The sequence below is a fragment of the Miniopterus schreibersii genome (assembly GCF_964146895.1).
Source record: "Miniopterus schreibersii genome assembly, chromosome: 12".
Taxonomy (NCBI): Eukaryota; Metazoa; Chordata; class Mammalia; order Chiroptera; family Miniopteridae; genus Miniopterus; species Miniopterus schreibersii.
In genome coordinates this window covers 11,827,017-11,848,196 of record NC_138112.1, presented here as the reverse complement: position 1 = coordinate 11,848,196, position 21,180 = coordinate 11,827,017, and the positions used below count along the sequence as shown (strand labels likewise).

The 21,180-nt window shown below is 39.3% G+C and overlaps 1 protein-coding gene across 4 annotated transcripts in view; it reads right to left on the bottom strand.

Annotated features, from left to right (window-relative positions):
- NPAT (nuclear protein, coactivator of histone transcription) overlaps positions 1–21,180 on the bottom strand; it is a 57,021-nt gene that overhangs the window by 27,715 nt on the left and 8,126 nt on the right. For all 4 annotated transcript variants that reach the window (XM_081154751.1, XM_081154753.1, XM_081154752.1 and 1 more), the window contains exon 2: positions 7,805–7,923. In XM_081154751.1, coding sequence (XP_081010877.1) covers positions 7,805–7,923 — 119 coding nt within the window. The remainder of the gene's footprint in view (positions 1–7,804; positions 7,924–21,180) is intronic.

The window sequence follows — 21,180 nt, the reverse complement described above, 5'->3', positions numbered from 1 at the left end:
TGAAGGTAGGGGTACACATATTCTTTCTGACTGGTGTTTGTGGATTCTTAGGATATATTCCCAGAAGTGGAATCGCTGGGTAAAAAGGCAGTTTCATTTTTAATTTTTTGAGGAAACTCCATACTGTTTTCCACAGTGGTCGCACCAGTCTGCATTCCTACCACAGGCTGTATTCTTATCTTTATTTTTATCTTCTCACAGAGCAAGAAACCTGGCTCCCATTACCTACAATATATTTATTTACTTGTTCAGAGTTGATAAGTAAATTCTTCTGAATTCTTCTAAATTAAGATTCATTCATATAGTTTGAATCAACACTGTTACTTTTTATTGTTCAGTAGTATTCCAAGGTAGGAATATACCACCAATAGTTTATTCACTTGCCATGAAGGCTCTGACAGTTAAAAAAAATTTTTTTACACTAACCATTCTAATAGGTAAATACTGGTATCTCATTGGGGTATTTGTAGTTTCTTAACAACTAATGATGCAGAGCATTTTTCATATGCTTATTACCATCCATATATTTTCTTTGGGGCCGGTTTTTCAAATCTCTTGCCCACTTAAAAAAAAAAAAAAAAAAAAAGGCAGTTGTTTGTGGGTGTTTTGTTTTGAATTTTAGGAGGTTTTAACATATTCTGGGTACATATCCTATTTGAAATGTGAGTTACAAATATTTTCTTCTAGCCTGTGGCTTGTCACTCTTTCAACGCTGTATCTTACAAAGCACAAGATTTTAATTTTATAAAGTTGAATTTTTATAGTCAGTGCCTTTGGTATCGTTATCTAAAAACTCACTGCCAGAGACTGAGGGCTGCTGGAATCCCAGGTATTCCTCTTAAAGGGCCAGCACATGGACTTACTCTGACTCAGTCTTTCTGAGCTCCAGTACTGGGATAGCAGCTCAAAAGGCACCAGGGACATACAGGGAGGAACTGAAGTGTCAGGCAACAGGACAAGAGCTAGGAGGGCTGAGGGGTGGGGTGGGGTGTCCAGTATTCTGCCAGAGAGAAGTGCTAGCAGACGCCATTGTTCCTTTACTGAGTCTTCCCCCCACAGAGCCGGCAGGTGGGAGCCATATCTGAGATGCCACCCCACCAAACTTGAGGCCCCACTCAAGCTGTTTCCAGTGCCTTTTCTACAGGAATTTCTCACACTTCACTTTCCTGAAACCTCTCAAATAAGCAGCATCTGGTCTAAGTGTGCCTTGTGCTAAGTGGCCCCAGGCCCAGTGCTAGTAGCAGCCAGGTTCACAGCTTAGTCTCTCCCGGGCAACTCCAAGCCCAGCACAAGTAGCAGGCAGCTGCAGATTGCTTTGTAACTCAAGCCAGGTAGCCCTGGCCAGAACACGGGGGGTGGGGGTGAGGGGTGCTAACCTTAGCCTGCACCTCCCAGGAGGCCCCAGAGCCAGCATACCCAGTGGAAAGCTTCAGACCATGTCAAAACATCACCCAATTACCACCACAGTGACACATTCAAGGGGCAGATTCAGTGGGCACCACAGCTGAACAGAAGAAAGTACTGATTAGTGGGGTGGGCTCCTGCACAGCTGATCCTTGACAGTGGACGGTGTTTGCAGCTAGTCCTTGCAGTGGATGGGCCTGGGGGCAAATCCCTCCTGTTGACATGCCAACAGCAATCAAGGCTCAACTACAACAGGAGGGTGTACCGAGTCCACATGGGGAAGCTGTGCCACTGGGCCCTACAGGATATATACTACATCAGGCCACTCTACCAAAACCAGGTGATGTAGCAGCTCTACCTAATACATAGAAACAAACACAGGGAGGCTGCCAAAATAAGGAGACAAAGAACTAAACAAAATGGAGACCAGCAATCTACTAGATGCAGAGTTCAAAACACTGGTTATAAGGATGATCAATGAACATAGGTGAAGAGTAGTTAACTTAGAAAGAATTTCAACAGCATAAAAAAGGACATGGAAACTGTAAAAAAAAACACCAAACCCATTCAGAAATGAAGGCTACACTAACTGAAATGAATAATTTACAGGGAATCAACAGTAGAGTACCTGAAGCTGAAAATCAAATCAGCGATTTAGAATATAAGGAGGCATAAAACACCCAATCAGAACAGCAAAAAGAAAAAAGAATCCAGAAAAATAGTGTAAGAAGCCTCTGGGACAACTTCATGTATACCAACATTCTCAGCATGGGGGTGCTGGAAGGACAAGAGAGAGCAAGAAATTGAAAACCTATTTGAAATAATGACAGAAAACTTTCCTAACCTAGTGAAGGAAATAGACATAAAAGTCCAGAAAATGCAAAGAGTCCCAAACACGATGAATTCAAACAGGCCGACACCAAGACAAACCATAATTTAAATGGCAAAGGTTAAAGGCAAAAATAACTAGCTACATATAAGGGAAGCCCATAAGACTATAAACTGATTTCTCAACAGAAAATTTACAGGCCAGAAAAGAGTGGCAGAATATATTCAACATGATGAAAGGAAAAAAACTATAACCAAGATGAAAGGAAAAAAACTATAACCAAGAATACTCTAACCTGCAAGGTTATCATTCAGATTGAGATTAAGAGTTTCCCAAACCAGCAAAAGCTAAAGAAGTTCACCACTAAACTGGCATTACAAGAAATGTTAAAGGGAATTCTTTAAGTGGTAAAGAAAAGGCCAAAACTAGAAATAAGAATATATATGAAAGAAAAAAAAAAATCTCACTAGTAAAGGCAAACATATAGTAAAGGTTGTAGATCAACCACTTAGAAAACAAGTATGAAAACAATGAAAATGACAGTAAGTACATACCTAGCAGTAATTACTTTAAACGTAAATAATTGCTCTATTCAAAAGACAATGGGGGGGGGAGACATAACATCACTAAGTGGATAAAAAACCAAGACCCTTATATATGTTGCCTACACAAGATTCACTTCAGATTGAAATGACACACATAGACTGAAAGTAAAGAGATGAAAAATACATTTCATGAAAATGGAAACAAACAAAAAGCTGGGATAGCAATACTTAAACCAGACAAAATATACCTTAAAACAAAGGTTATAACAAGAGAAAATTCTACTTCTGGGCGTTTATCTGAAGAAAACAAAACACTAATTTGAAAAGATATGTGCACATCTATGTTCACTGAAGTGTTATTTGCAATAGCCATGATATGGAAGCAACCTAAGTGTCTATCAATAGATGACTGGATACATAAGTTTCCCCCTCGCCCAGCCGGGCATGGCTCAGCGGTTGAGCGACCACCTAGGATCCAGGTGATCGGGGTTCGATTCCCAGTCAGGGCACATGCCCGGGTTGTGGGCTTGATCCCCAGTCAGGGGCGTGCAGCAGGCAGCCGATCAATGACTCTCTCATCATTGACGTTTCTCTCTCTCCCTCCCTCTCCCTTCCTCTCTCTGAAATTAATAAAGATATCTTTAAAACAAACAAACAAAAAAACAAGTTTCTCCCTCCCTCCCTCACACAGACACACACACACACACACACACACACACACGCCAATATTCCTCAGCCATGAAAAAGAACAAAACTTTGCCATTTGCAACAGCATGGTGCACCTACAGAGTATTATGCTAAGTGGAATAAGTCAGAGAGTCAAATACTGTATCATTACACTTACACGTGGAATCCTAAAAATGTGAACAAACAAAACAGACTCATAAATACAGAGAACAAAATGATAGTTGCCAGAGGGTTGGGCGGTGGTGGGCAAAAGGTTGAGTGGGATTAAGAGATAGAAACTTATAAATAAGTCACAGATATAAAGTACAGCATAGGGAATACAGTCAGTAATATCGCAGTAACTTTATTTTTTATCCTCACCTGAGGATACTTTTTCCACTGCTTTTCAGACAGAGTGGAAGGGGAAGAGAGTGGGGAGAGGGAGAGAAAGAGACAGACAGACATCGATGTACATCGACTAGTTGCCTCCTGCACGAGCCCTGACCAGGGCTGGGCATTGAGCCTGCAACTGAGGTATGTGCCCTTGGCTGGAATCGAACCAGGACCCTTCAGTCCGCAGTCCGATGCTTGAACTACTGAGCAAAACCAGCTATGGCTATCACAGTAACTTTATGCTGTGACAGATGGTTACTAGGCTTCCTGTGGTGATCACTGCATAAGATATATAAATGTCAAATCACTATGTTATAGATTTGAAACTAATGTAATACTGTATGTCAGCTACACTCTAATTAAATAGAGCTTTACATCCCACATCCCAGAATTAAAATAAAAAAGGGTATTTCCCAAATAGCAACAGTTCTCCCCTAAAAGAAATCGTGTGGAGGTGGGCAAAGGGGGGAAAATGGGGGACATCTGCAACAGTGTCAACATTAAAAATTTTTAATTAAAAAAAATTTGTGTATTCAAGCTCTATAAACTAGAACTATTCAGGTCTGCAATTGGCAGAATATTACACTGTTAGTCAGGTGACCTTAAAATAAGACTTTCTGGATTATCTGGGTGAACCCAATCAAATCCCAAGGGTCCTTTAATGTAGAAGGAGACGATATTGTTGAATAGACTTGTAAGAAAGACTCCACAAGCTGTGTCACTGGTTTTGAAGACAGAGGAAAGGATAAGACAAGGATTGCATGTGGCTTCTAGAAGACGGAAAATGCAAGGCATCACATTCTCCTCTGGAGCCTCCAGAAGGAATCGGTCCTGCCGACACATTCATTTTGAAGGTAAGCCCACGGAAAACAGTTGGACTTCTGGCCAATAGAATTGTAAGGTAATAAAATTATGTTTTGAGCCACGAAGTTTGTGATAATTTGACACAGTAGCGATAAAAAACTACTACAAGTCTCATGAGGTTTTCCTCACTTTTACCTTATTAACTAAAATTCTTGGGTGTTTTAGTATTCCATCATCCTTTGTAGTAAAAGTAGACTTCATCCCATGTAGGGTGAGGTTTTCAGAGACTGGCTAATTGATTTACTAATGGAGGAAAACCACACAAGAGCAGAGGTGACATGATTCAGAAGCTCCTTTGGTGTATGTATACCTGACCTACTGCAAAAGTCCAAGTTCAGGTGAATGAAGGAGTGGTAAGAATTCACTGATTAAGGCTTGGGAACTAATGCTATCTGAAATGTACAGCCTCAAAGTAGAAGTGACTTTTTAAAGAACATAATTTGTGAATTTCCCAATTTTGTTCATTTAAATAGTATTATATAGTAAATGTGGTACTGGAAATAATTTTGTGAAATAAAGGCCACTTGGGAATACTTTAAATCTGTGTGTCTAACCTTCCACTAATGCCACTCAATCTTGTCTATTATAGCTTGTTAGTAAGTCTTAATATCAAGTATCTGAGTCCTCCAATATGTCCTTTTTGTTTCTTTGAATTTCCATATAAAATTTAGAATTCAGCTTGTTGCTATCTACAAAACTGCTTGTGGAGATTTTAAATTTTATCTTATTTTATATTTATCTTTATCTTAGATGTAGAAGAGAGGGGTGAGGGAGGGAGGGAGAGAGAGAGAGAGAGAGAGAAAAACATTGATGTGAGAGAAAAACATTAATTGGTCGCCTCCCATATAAACCCCAACAGGGATCCAACCTACCACCTTTTGGTGTATGGGACAATGCTCCAACAGGGCCAGGGCAGCTGTGGAGATTTTGACTGTAATGAATGTATAGATCAAAACGGGGAGACTTGACAACTTACAATATTGGGGTTTTCAATCCACGAACATAATATATCTCCTTTTAATCAAGTTTTTGGTTTCTTTCATGTAGATTTTAGAATACAGATACTATACACTTTTGTTAGATTTATTACCTAAGTATATTATGTTTGTTTCTATTTTAAATGGTATTTTTAAAAAATTCAATTTCCTGAAAACACATTCATAGATACAGAGAACAGACTGATGATTGCCAGAGGAGAGGTTTGGGGAACCAGGTGAAAAAGGTGAAGAGATTATAGTCAATAATGTTAGAATAACTGTATGGTGCCAAGTGGTTACTGAAAATATTGGGGGGAACGCTTTGTAAAGTATATGATTGTCAAACCACTATGCTGCACACCAAAACGAATACAAAACAATACTGAATGTAAACTGTAACTGAAAAATAATTCAACTTGAATGGTTCATTGTGAATATAAAGAAATATGATGAACTTTTGTATATTTCGCATCCTGTGACCTTGCTAAACTCTAGCAGCTCTGCAGATTTACGTTTCCTCCATGGATAATCATGTTGCCTGCGACAGATAAAATGAATCTAAGATGCTATGTTCATAACAAAATGACAAAATATCATTTCAAATAATGCAGTTCCAGAATATATCCAATCTATATCAAATGATGCTCTACTGATCTAGTGGTACTTAAAAAAGTGGTGACAACAAGATATCAAAATACCTGTTTTACATTTGTCTGAAATAAGCAACAAAATAGGAATGGCTGGGCTCCTGTAAAATACCATAGACCAGGTGGCTTAAATAACATTTACTTCTCATCGTTCTGAAAGCTGAAAAGTCTAAGAACAAGGTGATGGGAGATTTGGTTCCTGGTGAGAACCAACTTCCTGGTTTGCAGACATCTCCCTTCTTGCTGTGTGCTCACATGGCCTTTCCTTGGTGGGTGCACATGGAAAGATCTCTTTCCTTCACACTTCTTATAAAGGCACTAATCTCATCATGAGGGCCCCAACCTCATGATCTAATCTAGACCTAATTACTTCCCAAAAGCCCTATACCCAAATATCACAACGCTAGGTGTTAGGGTTTCAAGATATGAATTTTGAAGGGGGTACAAATATTCAATCCATAACAGGCAGGAAACAAGCACAGTCAAACCTTGGTTCTTTAAAAACTCCCATCTTGAACAATTCAGTTTTCGACCAAGTTGTTCAAGGAAAAAAGGTCTTCTTCAGTTTTAGACCTGACAACCCTTTGAAGCTGATACATCAGCATGACAAAAAGTGTCCCTCAGGCCACAAAGGAAAGAATGGGTCAATGAGTCAGTTTATAGCTAAACCTTGCCTTGCTAACACCTGAGGAAATTGCGCTGTGAATATTTTTGTGTTACTATTTTTTTGCTTTTCTTGCTGGAGAAATGGACGATTAGCACAATTTTAAAACATAAAGAGGCCATCAAGAACGCCAATGTTGCTAAGGGTGTGAAAGAAACAAAGATCACAGGCAACTGAAGAGATAGAAAAACTGTTGTTGATCTGGATAAATAAAAAGCAATTAGGCAGCATTTCAGAGGCAGTGATATGTGAAAAAGCTAAGATGATGCACCCTGGGAACAAGTGCTTAAAGTGATTCGTTTAAGACTAGTGGGGGTGGTTTGATAAATTTAAGAAAAGAAGTGCTTGTTTATAGATTAAACAGTATATTAGACATGTACTGTACATGAGAAAGATTAAAACAATCATTTGGGGGTCTGGAACAAATTAATTCAATTTACATTATTTCTAATGGGAAAAAATGATTCCGTTTTCAAACGGAATATATAGCTTCTCAAACAGCCTTCCAGAACAAATTAAGTTTGAGGACTCAATTCCCACTGTAAGCCCCAGACAAGCAGTAGTGAAGCTAATTAGAAATGAAGGTGTCATTCTGAAACTGATTTTCAGAGGCAAAGTTGTAATTCACTTATCATCTTTAGCATAAATATGTGAAAAGAAGAGCTGGCATGCTTTGGGTCTTTCCAATTACGCATGAATACAAACTATCAAATTTCTGCCAATTTTGATTTTGCTAATGAGATGATTTTAAGACTGTGTGTACAGTCTCTTATGTTGGTCAATGAAATATTTCCCTTAAGAAAGAAATCGCTTACCAGTAAGCAGGCTGGGATAAAACCTTCATCTGTACAGTGTTCTGCATATTCTTTTAAATGTGAACTTTCCAAAATAAAAGTCTGGCAGGTAGAAGTGAGGTTTTCCTGTTGTAAATAACCTAAATAAAAAATAAAAATTAGGGAATTTTAGTAAATTTTGCACTTTTGATAAAACTGCAGTTAAAAATGCTAGAGCCCCACACTGGGTGCGCGCGCGCGCGCGCACACACACACACACACACACACACACACACACCCCTCCCCCCCAGAGCAGGTTCGTATCACAAACGGAATCTCAGATGGAATGTGCTGGGATTCTACAGCCTACCTCAGAAACACAAGTTTGTGCTCCCACAAAGTAAAATTCATAAAATAAACGGCTGTTTAATGGGGAAAACTCTAGATAAACTAGAAAAACAAGGTGTATGATAAAGTGTAATTACTGCACAGCAAAGCCTGCAAGAGAATCAGTAAAATAACAATTAACATAAAGAAATATTATTCTTCTGCACCATAACCATATTTGAGATATGGTATGTGGTAAAACAGCTGCAATCAATAAAAGCTACAGGAACTGTCAAGAAGACAGACCACCCCTACAGGATTTATGACTTAAAACCTGCAGAAGACCAGCTATATTCACCATGGCGACTAATTCCAACTAATGGTAACCCCTAGCCTCATTATATGCTCATTGTAATGAACACATCAGCATGTTGAATAACACACCTCGCACGGCCATGATCAGAAATGGAAAGCCTATATAACGATACAGCATGGTCAATGGAGCTCCTCTGAGAAATTTCCACCCCTTTCCCAAGAAGATCCTGAATATTCCTCCTCCTTAGTGAATACCCTACCCCCGGATTAAATTAACCTCAGTGAAGAAAGCAAATTCCGCCCACTCTTTCTCACTGTTTCACTAATAAACTTACTTTCACTTTAAACTTATTGTTGGCTCATTTTTAAATTCTATTCTGCCAGAAGCGAAGAACCCACAGTGGGTTGAGGACCCAAGGTCCCTGGGCCCTAGGAGCACCTTCAACATCTTGACTAGGGCACTAGATGGTATAAATTAATTTAGTGAATTATCAAAAATCTACATTCTCCCAATGTTGCTATTTACTTGCATAGTTCACTTATTTGCCTAATAGTTTAAGAAAAAAATTGAACCAAAAACCTACTTTGCATGAAAGGTAAGAAAGGCACTCCTTTATTTTATCGCCCTTGGAAATCAAAGCATTAATTATTTCAACAAGAATTTTAACATTCACATATACTGACATTTATGAATAATATTATGAACCAGTGTTTGGTAGTTTTACTCATATGAATACTTTATTAGTCCTGACTGGCAGCCTATCCTTGTTCTTTTGTTTCTTAGGCTTGCTAAGGTTTAACTAAACCAACCACGAAAAATAGCAGTATAGCACAAGAACACTGGAGAGGAAATCTGGATACCTGCTTCTTATTCTATGCTGTTAAGGTAAGTCTTGTTGCTTAGGGGGGAAAATCACCTAAATTCTTCAGGACTCAAGATGCTTCATCTATAAGGCATCCTACTTGCCTTGACTTATAGATCAAATCTGGTTAAATTACTCTCCTGTGTACAGCCTTTCAATCACTTCCCATAGCTTTCAGTTTAAACTTCTCAATTCCGAGTGGCTTCCGTAGGAATTGTGGATTGAGGACCTCCAGAAAATCATCTTAACCATAAAATCAATTATTAAAATCAATTTTTACAGAACTCTCAAAAATAATCAAAATCTTGCAAAATCTGGGAGCATTTATTTTTTTAAAATGGCTAAATATTAGTAAGTAAAGTGAATATTGTGGCATTTTAACTTGCTCTATTCCCATGCTCATTTCTCCAACTTAGCAATACATTTGAAAATAAACCTGTGATCATGGTGAAAACTAACAGATTAGTAGTCAGTGAAGGAATCAGATGGGGCTGGATTTTTTCCAAAGCTCTATTCCCCAAAACTGTAATTATTTGACCTGTGTGACAACTCCCTGTAAAACCCAACTTGCACAGCTTGTCTTTGAACTGAATCAGTGCTCATCCAGTGCAAACAAGCTTCCCCTTGAGGGTATTTGCTTAAAAAAATCAGGAGGAATTGCTTAACACCGCAGCTGCCTGTGATACAGAATAAGAGCTGAGACAAATAAGCTAAAGAAAACATAAAAAAGAAAAGATGGGGAGTGAGAAGTCCATAAGGGGTTCTGAAAGGCTCTGACATGGTGCCGGGATACTAGGTCACATCCAAGTGTAGGGCTGTGCACACATTCGAAAAAGACCTAACAAGGCCCTAAACCCTCACCTCTGACCGATCAAGTGAATAATGAGGCAGAATTGTCAACTGCTTAGATGAATGTTGAAGCATGTCCCAAGTACATCAAGCCCCTTGGCAAACAATGGGAAATGTACGGACTCCAGTAATTTAAGGAAATCAATGTCCAATCATAGAATAAAAACTCAAAAAATATATACATTAGTACAGAATCAGTTCAGGAAAACTAACAAACAGCAACTGCTAAAACAACAACAAAGAGCAATAACAAACATGGGGGAGGGAGAAAACTGATCACAATTGTCACATTATTTAAAGTGTTCAAATGCCAACAAAAATTATGAGACGTGGAAAAACAAGAAAATATGGCTCATTTATGGTGTGTGTGGGGGAGGAGGTGGGAGCAGTTAATAGGAACTATCACTAAGGCAGCCAGAACACTAGACTTAAATCAGCTATTCAAAATTAGTTTGGAGAACTAAAGAAAATCAGGCTTAAATACCTAATGGGAATTATAACAACGTCTCACTAAAAAGAAATAAAAGAGATAGAAATTTTAAGAAAAACAAAAACAAAAAAACAACCAGCAATTCTGGAGGTGAAAAGCATAACTGAAATGAAAAGTTCACTAGAAGTGGCTCAACAGCAGATTTGAGGAGGCAGGTGAAAGAATCAGTGAACTTTAACACAGGCAAATGAGATCATCCAGTATGAGGAATATAGAAACAAACAAACAAACATGACCAATGAAAAGCAAACAGCCTCAGAGACCTGTGAGACACATCAAATGTGCCAACATAAGCATAATGGAAGTCCTTAAAGGAGAGAGAGACAGAAAAGGGCAGAAAGAATATCTGAAGAAACAATATCCAAGAACATAAAAAATTCTATTAAACACATTAATCTACATATACAGGAAGCAAACTGCAAGTAGGATAACTCAAAGAGATCCACACCAAGACACATCATAATTAAACTGTCAAAAGACAAAGACAGAATCTTGAAAGTAGAAAGAGAAGTAGTTCATCACACATCCTCAATAAGATTAGCAGCTGTTTTTTCATTAGAAACCACAAAAGCCAGAGGCAGTGAGATGACATATTCGAAATGCTGATAGAAATATAGTCAACCAAGAATTCTGTATCTAGCAAAACTCATTCAAAATAAAGAAACTAAGATACTCCCAGATTAAACTCAAAACAAAAGAAAACGCCAAACAAAACAGAATTTGACACTAACAGACTTGCCCTGTAAGTAATATTAAGAGTGCTGGGTAGCTCAGTTGGTTAGAGTTGTCCCAATATGCAAAGGTTGTGAGTTCAATCCACCTTCAGGACACATACAAGGATCAACCAATGAATGCGCAAATAAGTACAACAACAAATTGTTTCTCCCTCTCTCTCAAATCAAGTTTTAAAAAAGGAGTGTAAGAAATGTTAAAGGGAATTAGTCCTTCAGGCTAAAATAAAATGACATCAGACAGTAAATCAAATTCACATTAAAAAAAATATATTGAATACTGGTAAAGGCAACTATACAGGTAAATACAAAACAGTAAAAATGATTTTCTGTCTGTAACTTTTTTCCCCTTTCTGCTTTAAAAAACAACTGCATACAACAATAATTATAAATCTGGGTTAATGGGTATGCAATATATAAAGATGTAATTTATATGATCCTAATAGCAAAAAGTAGGGGGAAGAGAGTGTCATCATACAGGAGCAAAATTTGCTTGCTTATTTATTTATTGGGGGTGACATTGGTTATTTATTTATTTATTGGGGGTGACATTGGTTAATAAAATTATATAGGTTTCAGGTATACAATTCTATACTACAGAATTTGTATACTGTATTGTGTTCACCACCCCAAGTCAAGTCTCCTTCCATCATGCAGTTTTTAAACAGTATTGAAATTAAGTTGGTTCTAATCAAGAAAAGATTGTTTTAAGTTAATTGCAACCTCTAAGCAACCACAGTAAAGGTAACTCAATTTAAAAAAATGAATAAAAATGGTAAGTTGGAAATATTTAGTACAAAAAAGTAATAGAGGAATAGCAGAACATAGAGTATAGAGACTCAGGTATAGAGACTATAAATATCTAGATGGTAGAGAAAACGCATACTTTAGTAGTAATTTAAATGGTATGGATTAAATGCTCGATCAAAACATAGTGATTCGCAGAACAGATAAAACAATCCAATTATATGCTCTCGATAATAGACACACGTTAGATTAAAAAATACAAAAAGGTTGAAAATAAAAGGATGGAAAAAATATAACATCTGGGTGGTAACCAAATGAGAGCTGGAGAGGTTAAACCATATCAGACAAAGTAGGCATTAACAAAAACACTGTTAATAGAGACAAACAAAATTATAAAAGGTTCAATCAATCAAAAATAAAAGAATTACAAGCAGATACGCACTTAAAAACAGAGGCCCTCAAAACTTAAAGCAGAAAATTAAACAATTCAACAATAAAAGTTACGGACTTCAATATCCCACTTTGACTAGTAACCAGAAAGAAGATCAAGAAAGAAATACAAACCAGCTAGACCTAACAAATCTATGATATACTTGACCCAACAGAATAATACACATTCTTCTTAAATGCATATAAACAATTTGTAGGATAAACAATTCCTAGGACACAAAAGTCTAAAAAATTTTAAAAGATAGAAATCATACAGAGTATACTCTCTAACCACACTGAAATGCAATTAGAAATAATTAACAAGAAATATAGGGCCCGGCTGGGAGTGGCTCAGCGGCTGGGTGTGGACCTAGGATCCAGGCGATTGGGGTTCGATTCCCGGTAAGAGCACAGGCCCGGGCTGTGGGCTCAATCAATGACTCTCTCATCATTGATGTTTCTCTCTCTCTCCCCCCCTCTCCTTTCCTCTCTCTGAAATCAATAAAGATATATTTAAAACAAACAAACAAAAAAGAAATACAGGAAATTCACAAATATGTGGAAATTAAACAACACTTTACAACATAACCAAAGGGTAGAAAATTAAATCACAAGGAAAATGGAAAAAGTTTTGAGATTAATGAAAACAAAAACACATCATACCAAACCAAAATGTATGGGTTGCAGCTAAAGCACTGCTTGGAGAGAAACAAGATGGCTCGTAGGCAGCAGCTGCACCCGCTGCCTCCGCAACGACATCAACATTACAGTTAAAATACAGAACCACCATCACTCAGAACCTCCTGAAATCTGGCTGATCAGAAGCCCTACAACCAGGGACCTGAAGAAGCATTGAGAGCGGTAGGAGGGGCAGAGACACTGGCGCATCGGGGCTGAATCAGGGAGAAGCGGCCACGGGCCCACACTAGGTGCCGCAGGGTAAACCTGGGAGGGAATCTTGGGGCAGAGGTTTCCCAGAGGAGTGAGGAGTCCCAGCCCCACAGCAGGCCCCCAGCACAGGGCTTCAGGGCCGGGAAGAGAAGTCCCCACAAGTTCGGGCTGTGAAAACCAGAGGGGACTGTCCCTAAGGGTTGTGGAGGCTGAGGGAGTCCCAGGCTCTCCTGTTAAAGGGCCCGCGCATGGACTCACTCCGACGCGCTCCCTCTGAGCCCAGCGCCGGGCAGCAGCTTGAAAAGACCTGGGACACTTGGGGAGGAACTAACCTGCCTGAAGTCAGGGCAAGAGGTGGAGGGGCAGCTTCCTCCCTGACAGAGGAGCTGGCAGAGGCCACTGCTCCTTTGGCGAGTCCTCCCTGTACAAATCCGGCAGGCAGGCGCCATATTTGAATCACCAGCACCTGACTCACACCTTTGGCCCCGCCCCTCCCTACCTGCAGGATTATCCAAGCCATTTCCAGGGGCTTTTCTGTGCAAGTGGCCTCTCCAGCCTCATGCTTAGGACTTTCCTAAAATCTCTCAAGTAGCAGCGGGCCCCATACGACTTGATAACTGGCCCCAGGCCTGGCACTAAAAGCAGCCTGCATTGGCTCATAGAGTGGCCTTTCCTGGGCACCTCCAAGCCCAGCACAAGTAGCAGCCATCTACGGTTTGCTGTGTAGCTCATGCCGGGTGGCCCTGGGCAAGGCACTGACAGAGGCTGACTTTGCACCTCCAGGGAAGCCCCAGAGACAGTGCATCTGGTGGTTAGACTCCACCACGCTGGATTACAACCCTACCACATCCACGAGTGACACACTCAAGGGGCGCACTTGGTGAACACCAAAGCTCCACTGAAGTAAATCCTGCTCCATAGGGGTGTCTCCAGCTCAGCAGCTCTTTGGCTGTAGTTGCAGCTGGTCCTCACAGCTGATTGGCCGGGGGATCAATTCCTCCCAGTGACACCAACAGCAACCAAGGCTCAATCAACTACAACAGGACAGTACACACAGCCCACACAGGGGAGTATCTAGAAGGCCCAGCTCAGGTGACTGGGGAGGCTGAGACACTGGACCCTACAGAATACCTACTACACCAAGCCACTCTACAAATTCCAGGAGACATAGCAGCTCTACCTAATACACAGAAAGAAACACCTGGAAGCAGCCAAAATGTGGATGCAAAGTAACATGTCACAAAGGAAAGAACAGAAGAAATCTCTAGAAGAGGAACTAAATGAAATAGATCCAAGCAAGCTAACAGATAGAGAGTTCAGAATTTTGTTTATAAGGATGTTTAAGCAGACTATTAGGGAAATAACTGAGAAAATCGATAACATAATAAAGTACCAATTTGAAATGAAGGCTACACGAACTGAAATGAAGAACAATTTACAGGGGATCAACAGTAGAGTAGAGGCCATTGAGAATCCAATCAGCAATTTGGAACATGAGGAAACAAAAAACACCCAACCAGAAGAGCAAAAAGAAAAAAAAAATCCAGAAATATGAAGATAGTATAAGGAGCTTCTGGGACAACTTCGAGAGGCTCAAAATTCATATTATTGGGATGCCAGAAGGGGAAGAAAGAGAGCAAGAAATTGAAAACCTATTTGAAAAAATGACGACAGAAAACTTCCCCTACCTGGGGAAAGAAATATACTTACAAGTCCAGGAAGCACAGAGGGTCCCAAACAAGAGGAACCCAAAGAGGCCCACACCAAGACACATCATAATCAAAATGCCAAAGGTTAAAGACAAAGAGAGAATCTTATAAGCAGCAAGAGAAAAGCAGTTAGTTACCTACAAGGGAGCACCCATATTACTATCAGCTGATTTCTCAACAGAAACCTTGCAGGCCAGAAGGGAGTGGCAAGAAATATTCAAAGTGATGAAAAACATGGAACTACAACCAAGATTGCTCTACCCAGCAAAGTTATCATTTAGAATTGAAGGTCAGATAAAAAGCTTCACAGATAAGGAAAAGCTAAAGGAGTTCATCACCACCAGACCGGTACTACAGGAAAAGTTGAAGGGTCTTCTTTAAGAAGAAGCTAATTAACAAAAGAATCTGATGAACTAAATAGATCCAGAGACACTGATGCATGCAACAGACGATCATATCTCAGAGGAAAGAGGGAAGGGGGTGGAGGGTGGGAAGAGAGTAACCAAAGAAGTTATCTGCATACATGCATTAGCACATGGACACAGTCAACAATGGGGTGAAGGCCTGGGGAGGGGGTGGGAACGAATTGGAGGGGGTCAATTGGGGGGGGTGGGAATGGGACACCTGTAATACTCTCAACAATAAAGATAAATTAAAAAAAATAAAATAAAAAATAAAGCACTGCTTAGTGGTATATTTACAGTTGTAAATGCTTGGATTTAAAAGGATGAAAACATCTCTAATCAATAACATATTTTCATTTTAAGAAACTAGTACAACAATATACTAAACCCAAAGAGGCAGAGGGAAATAATAATTATTATTATTAGAGAGAAAAAATGAAATAGAGAATAAAAATGAGAAAAATCAATGAAATTAAAAGTTAGTTCTCTGTAAAGATTAATAAAAAAGACAAATATTTAGACTGACCAAGGAAATAAAGAGAAGACTTATATTACTAAAATCCGGAAATGAAAGAAGAGACAATGCTATTAACCTTACAGAAATCAGATTTTAAAGGAATACTATGAACAGTTATATGTCAATAACTTAGTGAGCCTAGGTCAAGTACATAATACCTAGAAATACACAAACTAGCTAAACTGAGTCAAGAAGAAATAGAAAATCTGAACAGAGATAAAAGAAGTAAATAGATAAAACTATAATAAGGAAACTTTTCAAAATTAGAGGCCTAGGATCAATTGGCCTCATTGGTGAATACTAAACACTAAAAGAATCACCACCAATCTTTGACAATGTCTTAAAAAAAACCCCAACAACCTGATACTAAAACCAGACAAAGACATCACAAGAAAATAACACACCATATCATTTATGAAGAAGTATATTTAATAATTCTCAACAAAATACTAGCAAACTGTACCCAGCAACGTTTTAATTACTTATTTTTTACATTTAATATCATCTTGTACTAGTTTCAGGTGTACAGCAGCACAGTGGTTAGACAAAACAAAGTGTTCCCCCTGATATTTCCAGTACTCAACTGGCACCAGACATAGTTATTACAATACTGACTGTATTTCCTATTCTGTGGTTTACACCCCAATGACTACTTTATAACTATGATCAGCACTTTTCAATCCCTTCACCTTTTTCACCCAGTCCACTGGCACCCCTCCCATCTAGCAACCATCAGTCTGTTCTCTGTAACAGTTTGTTTGTGTTTTGTCTGTTTATATTGTTCTTTAGATTCCATGTATAAGTGAAATCCTATGGTATTTCTCTTTCTCGGACTGCCTTATTTCACTCAGCATAACACCCTTTAGGTCCATTCCTGCTGTCGCAAATGGTTTAGATTTCATACTTTTTTATGGCTGTTTATTATTCATATTTTAAATCTTTTCCCCTTCTTTTTTATCTGCACCCAAGGATATTCTTTCTGTTGATTGTTTTTTTTAAGAGTGGAAGGGAGGGAGGAAGGGTAGAGAGGGGGAGAGCAACACCAACACTAGAGATACATCAATTGGTTGCCTCCCACATGTGCCCAATCAGCGTGGGGGATTGAACCAGCACTTTGGTCCATAGGCTGACGCTCTTAACCACTGAACAAAACTGGCCAGGGCTTCCTTCTTATTTTTAAAGAAAACCTCTAACATTTCTTGTAATACTGGTTTGGTGGTGATGAACACCTTTAGCTTTTTCTTGTCTGGGAAGCTCTTTACATGTCTTTTGATTCTAAGTGATTGCTTTGCTGGGTAGCATAATCTTGGTCCTTACTTTTCATCACATTGAATATTTCTTGCCAATCACTTCTGGCCTGCAAAGTTACTACTGAGAAATCAGTTGAAAGTCTCAGTGGAGCTTCCTTGTAGATAACTGCTTTTCTCTTGCTGCCTTTAAGAGTCTTTTTTATTTTACTTATTTTTTAAAATATATGTTTATTGATTTCAGAGAGGAAAGGAGAGGGAGAGAGAAACATCAATGATGAGTCACTGATTGGCTGCCTCCTGCATGCCCCTAACTGGGGATTGAGCCCGCAACCCGGGCATGTGCCCTGACAGGGAATTGAACTCCGATCGCCTGGATCCTCGGTCAACGCTCAACCACTGAGCCACGCCCAGCCGGGCTCTTTGTTTTTAAACTTTTCTGTATTAATTATGTGTTTTGGTGTGGGCTTCTTTGGGTTCATCTTGTTTGGGACACTTTGTTCTTCCTGGACTTGCATGTTTATTTTGTTAAATAGGTTAGAAAAGTTTCCCATCACTATATTTTCAAATAGGTTTTTAATTTCTTGTTCTCTTCTTTTGGCATCTCCATTATGTGATTGTTGTTATGCTTGACATTGTCCCAGAAGCTCCTTACTTTAATCTTATTTTGTGGGATTCTCTTTTTTTTCTTGCTGTTCAGATTGGGTGTTTTTGCTTTCTTATATTCAAAATCACTGACTTGATTCTCAGCTTCATCTACTCTAATGTTGATTCTCTGTAACTGACTCTTAACTTCAGTTAATGAATCCTTCATTTCTGACTGGCTCTTCTTTATGTTTTCCGTGTCCTTTTTCATACAGTTGAACTTCTGAGTTTCTTGAGCAGCTTTGTAAACATTTTTTTGAATTCTGTCTCTAGTAGTTTGCTTCCCTCCATTTCATTTAGTTCTTTTTCTGGATATTTCTCCTTTTCATTTGGGACCTGTTCTTTGTCTTATTTTGGCAGCTTCCCTATGCTTGTTTCTATGTACACTGGTACCTTGGTTTCTGAACGTCTAAACTGACAAACATTTTGGTTTATGAACGCCATAAACCCAGAAGTCACTGCTTCGATTTTCGAACATGCCTTTGAAGTTGAACACGCCACATGGCTTCCACTGAGTGCAAGATCCTGAGGCCTAGTTGTCAGCTGTTGATCCCTTGGTTTTCGAATGTTTCAGAATTCGAACAGTCTTCTGGAATGGATTACATTTGAAAACTGAGGCACCACTGCATTAGGTAGAGCCGCTACATTTCCCAGACTTGGTAGAGTGGCCTGATACAGTAGGTGTCCTTTAGGGTTCAGTGGCATAGCCTCCCCAGTCATCCAAGCCTGGTGCTCCAAGTGCACTCCTGTGTGGGGCGTATGCACTGTCCTGTTGTAGTTGAGCCTTGATTGCTGTTAGAATGCCAATGGGTGGGAATGACCACCAGGCAAATCGGCTATGAGTACCAGCTGCAAATACAGCAGAGGATCAGCTGTTCATGGGCTGACTCTATGGAACACAACTTGCTTCAGTGGGGTTTAGTACCACCGAGTCCACCCCTTATGTGCAACTCATGGAGCTAGTAGGGTGGTAATCTGGCATGGTCTGCAGCTGTCCACTGGGTGCACTGGCTCTGGGGCCTCCTGGGAAGTGCAAGGTCAGTAACAGCCTGTGCCCTACATGAAGCCACAGAGCAACCTGCAGATGGTTGCTACTTATGCTGGACTTGGAGGTGCCCAGGAGAGGCCAAGATGCCAACCAAGGCCAGCTGCTACTAGTGCCAGGCCTGGGGCCACTTAGCAAGAGGTATGGGGTACACGGAGGCTAGATGCTTCTTGCGAGGTTTTAGGAAAGTCCAAAGCATGAAGCAAGAGGGGCCATTCGTATGCAAAAACCACTGGAAACCACTTGGGAGGGGCCACAATTTGTTCAGGGCAGGGTGTCAGGGAATCACTATGGACAGGCAAACAGTGTTCACCAGGTTGATGAAGACTCAAATATGGCACCTGCCTGCAGGCTCCTTGGGGAAGGGCTCAGCAAAGGAACAATGGCCTTTGCCAACACTTCAGGCTGGGAGAAAACTGCTCTTCCAGTGTTGGCCCTGAAGCCAGACTATTCAGTTTCTTCCTGCATGTCCCTGGTCCCTTCTGAAAAAGCGGCCCCAGTGCCGGAGCTCAGAGCAAGTGAGTCCAAGTAAGTCTATGCAAGGGCCCTTTAAGAGGAATGCTTGGGACTCCAGCAGCCCTCCTGTCTCACTCAGCCACAATCCCCACTGGTTTTTAAAGCTAGAAGTGAAGGGCAATTCTCTTCCTAACACTGGAACCCTCAGCTTGGGGTTCTGATGTGGGGCTGGAACCCCTCACTCCTTAGGGGAGACTCCACAGCTGAGATATTCTTTCAGATTTTTAACAGCCACATGTGTGTGTGAGACCAGCCTGTTCTACATTTCTGCCCCTCCTATCTTCTTTATAGCCTTAGTTTTAGGACTTCTGTTCAGCTAGATTATAAGTGGTTATGCACAATGTCTGTTTTGTAATTTAGCTGTAATTCTGATGTGGTTGTGGGAAGTTCCATGTACTGTGCTTACCTACGTTGACATGTTGAATGGAACTCCAGCTAAATCCAGTGACATTTAAAAATCATTATACACCATGACTACTTGAGATTGTGCCCAAAACACAAGGTTGGTTCAATAAAACAAAAAGAAATCAATGTAATACACTATAATATAAACAAAGGGGGAAAATATCACCTCAACAGATGCAGAAAAACCATTTGACAAACTGCAACACCCTTTCATGATTAAAAACACTAAGAGTAAAGGTATCTATGAAAATCCCACAACAACAACAACATACTCAATGGTGAAAAACTCATACCTTTCCCCATAGAATCAAGAACAAGACAAGGATGTCTACTCTTGCGACTTCTATGCAACAATGTACTGAAAGTTCTAGCCCAGGCAATTAGGAAAGAAAATGAAATAAAAAGCATCCAGACTAGAAGAGTTAAATTTTTCTATTTGCAGATGACGTGATGTTCTATATAAAAAGTTTTAAGGAATCCATACATACACTTTGTGATATGAGTAAAGCTGCTGGACAGAAGATGAATATACAAATATGATTTTTATTTCTATACACTTGCAACAAACAATACAAAAATGGAATTAAGAATACAATTCCATTTACAATAGCGCCAAACAAACCAAAAAAACACCCAAAAAACTTAGAAATAAGTTTAATAAAAGTTTAAGACTATATTAAAAAGTAGGAAACATCACTGAAAAATATTAAAGACTAAATACATGGAAAGATATCGTTCATAATCATAAAAGTTAATACTGTTAAGATGTCAATACACTATCAATACAATCCCTATCAAAATCTACCTTTTATGCAGAAATGAACAAACTGATCCTAAAATATACATGGAAAGACAGTATCTTGAAAATAAAAAAGTTGGAGTCATACTCACACATCGCAGAACATACACAGCTAAAGTAATTAAGGCAATGTATTACAGATCAATGGAAGAGTACTAACAGCCCAGATATTTATGGTCAATTGATTTTCAAAGATTACCAATGGGTGAAAACAACAGTCTTTTTAACAAAAAGACTTTGGGCTACCGGACAGCTACAAGCAATAGAATGAAATTGGACCTTTACCTCACAAAAATGAATGTAAGAGCTAAACCTATAAAACTGTTAGAAAAAACATAGGTATAAATCTTTGTTTTTGACCTCGGATTAGACAATGGTTTCTTTGATATGACATCTAAAGAACAAGCAACCTAGGCAAAAATAGAAAATTAAAAACTTTTGTGCTTGCAAGGATACTAACAAGAAAGTAAAAATACAAATAGCAAACAA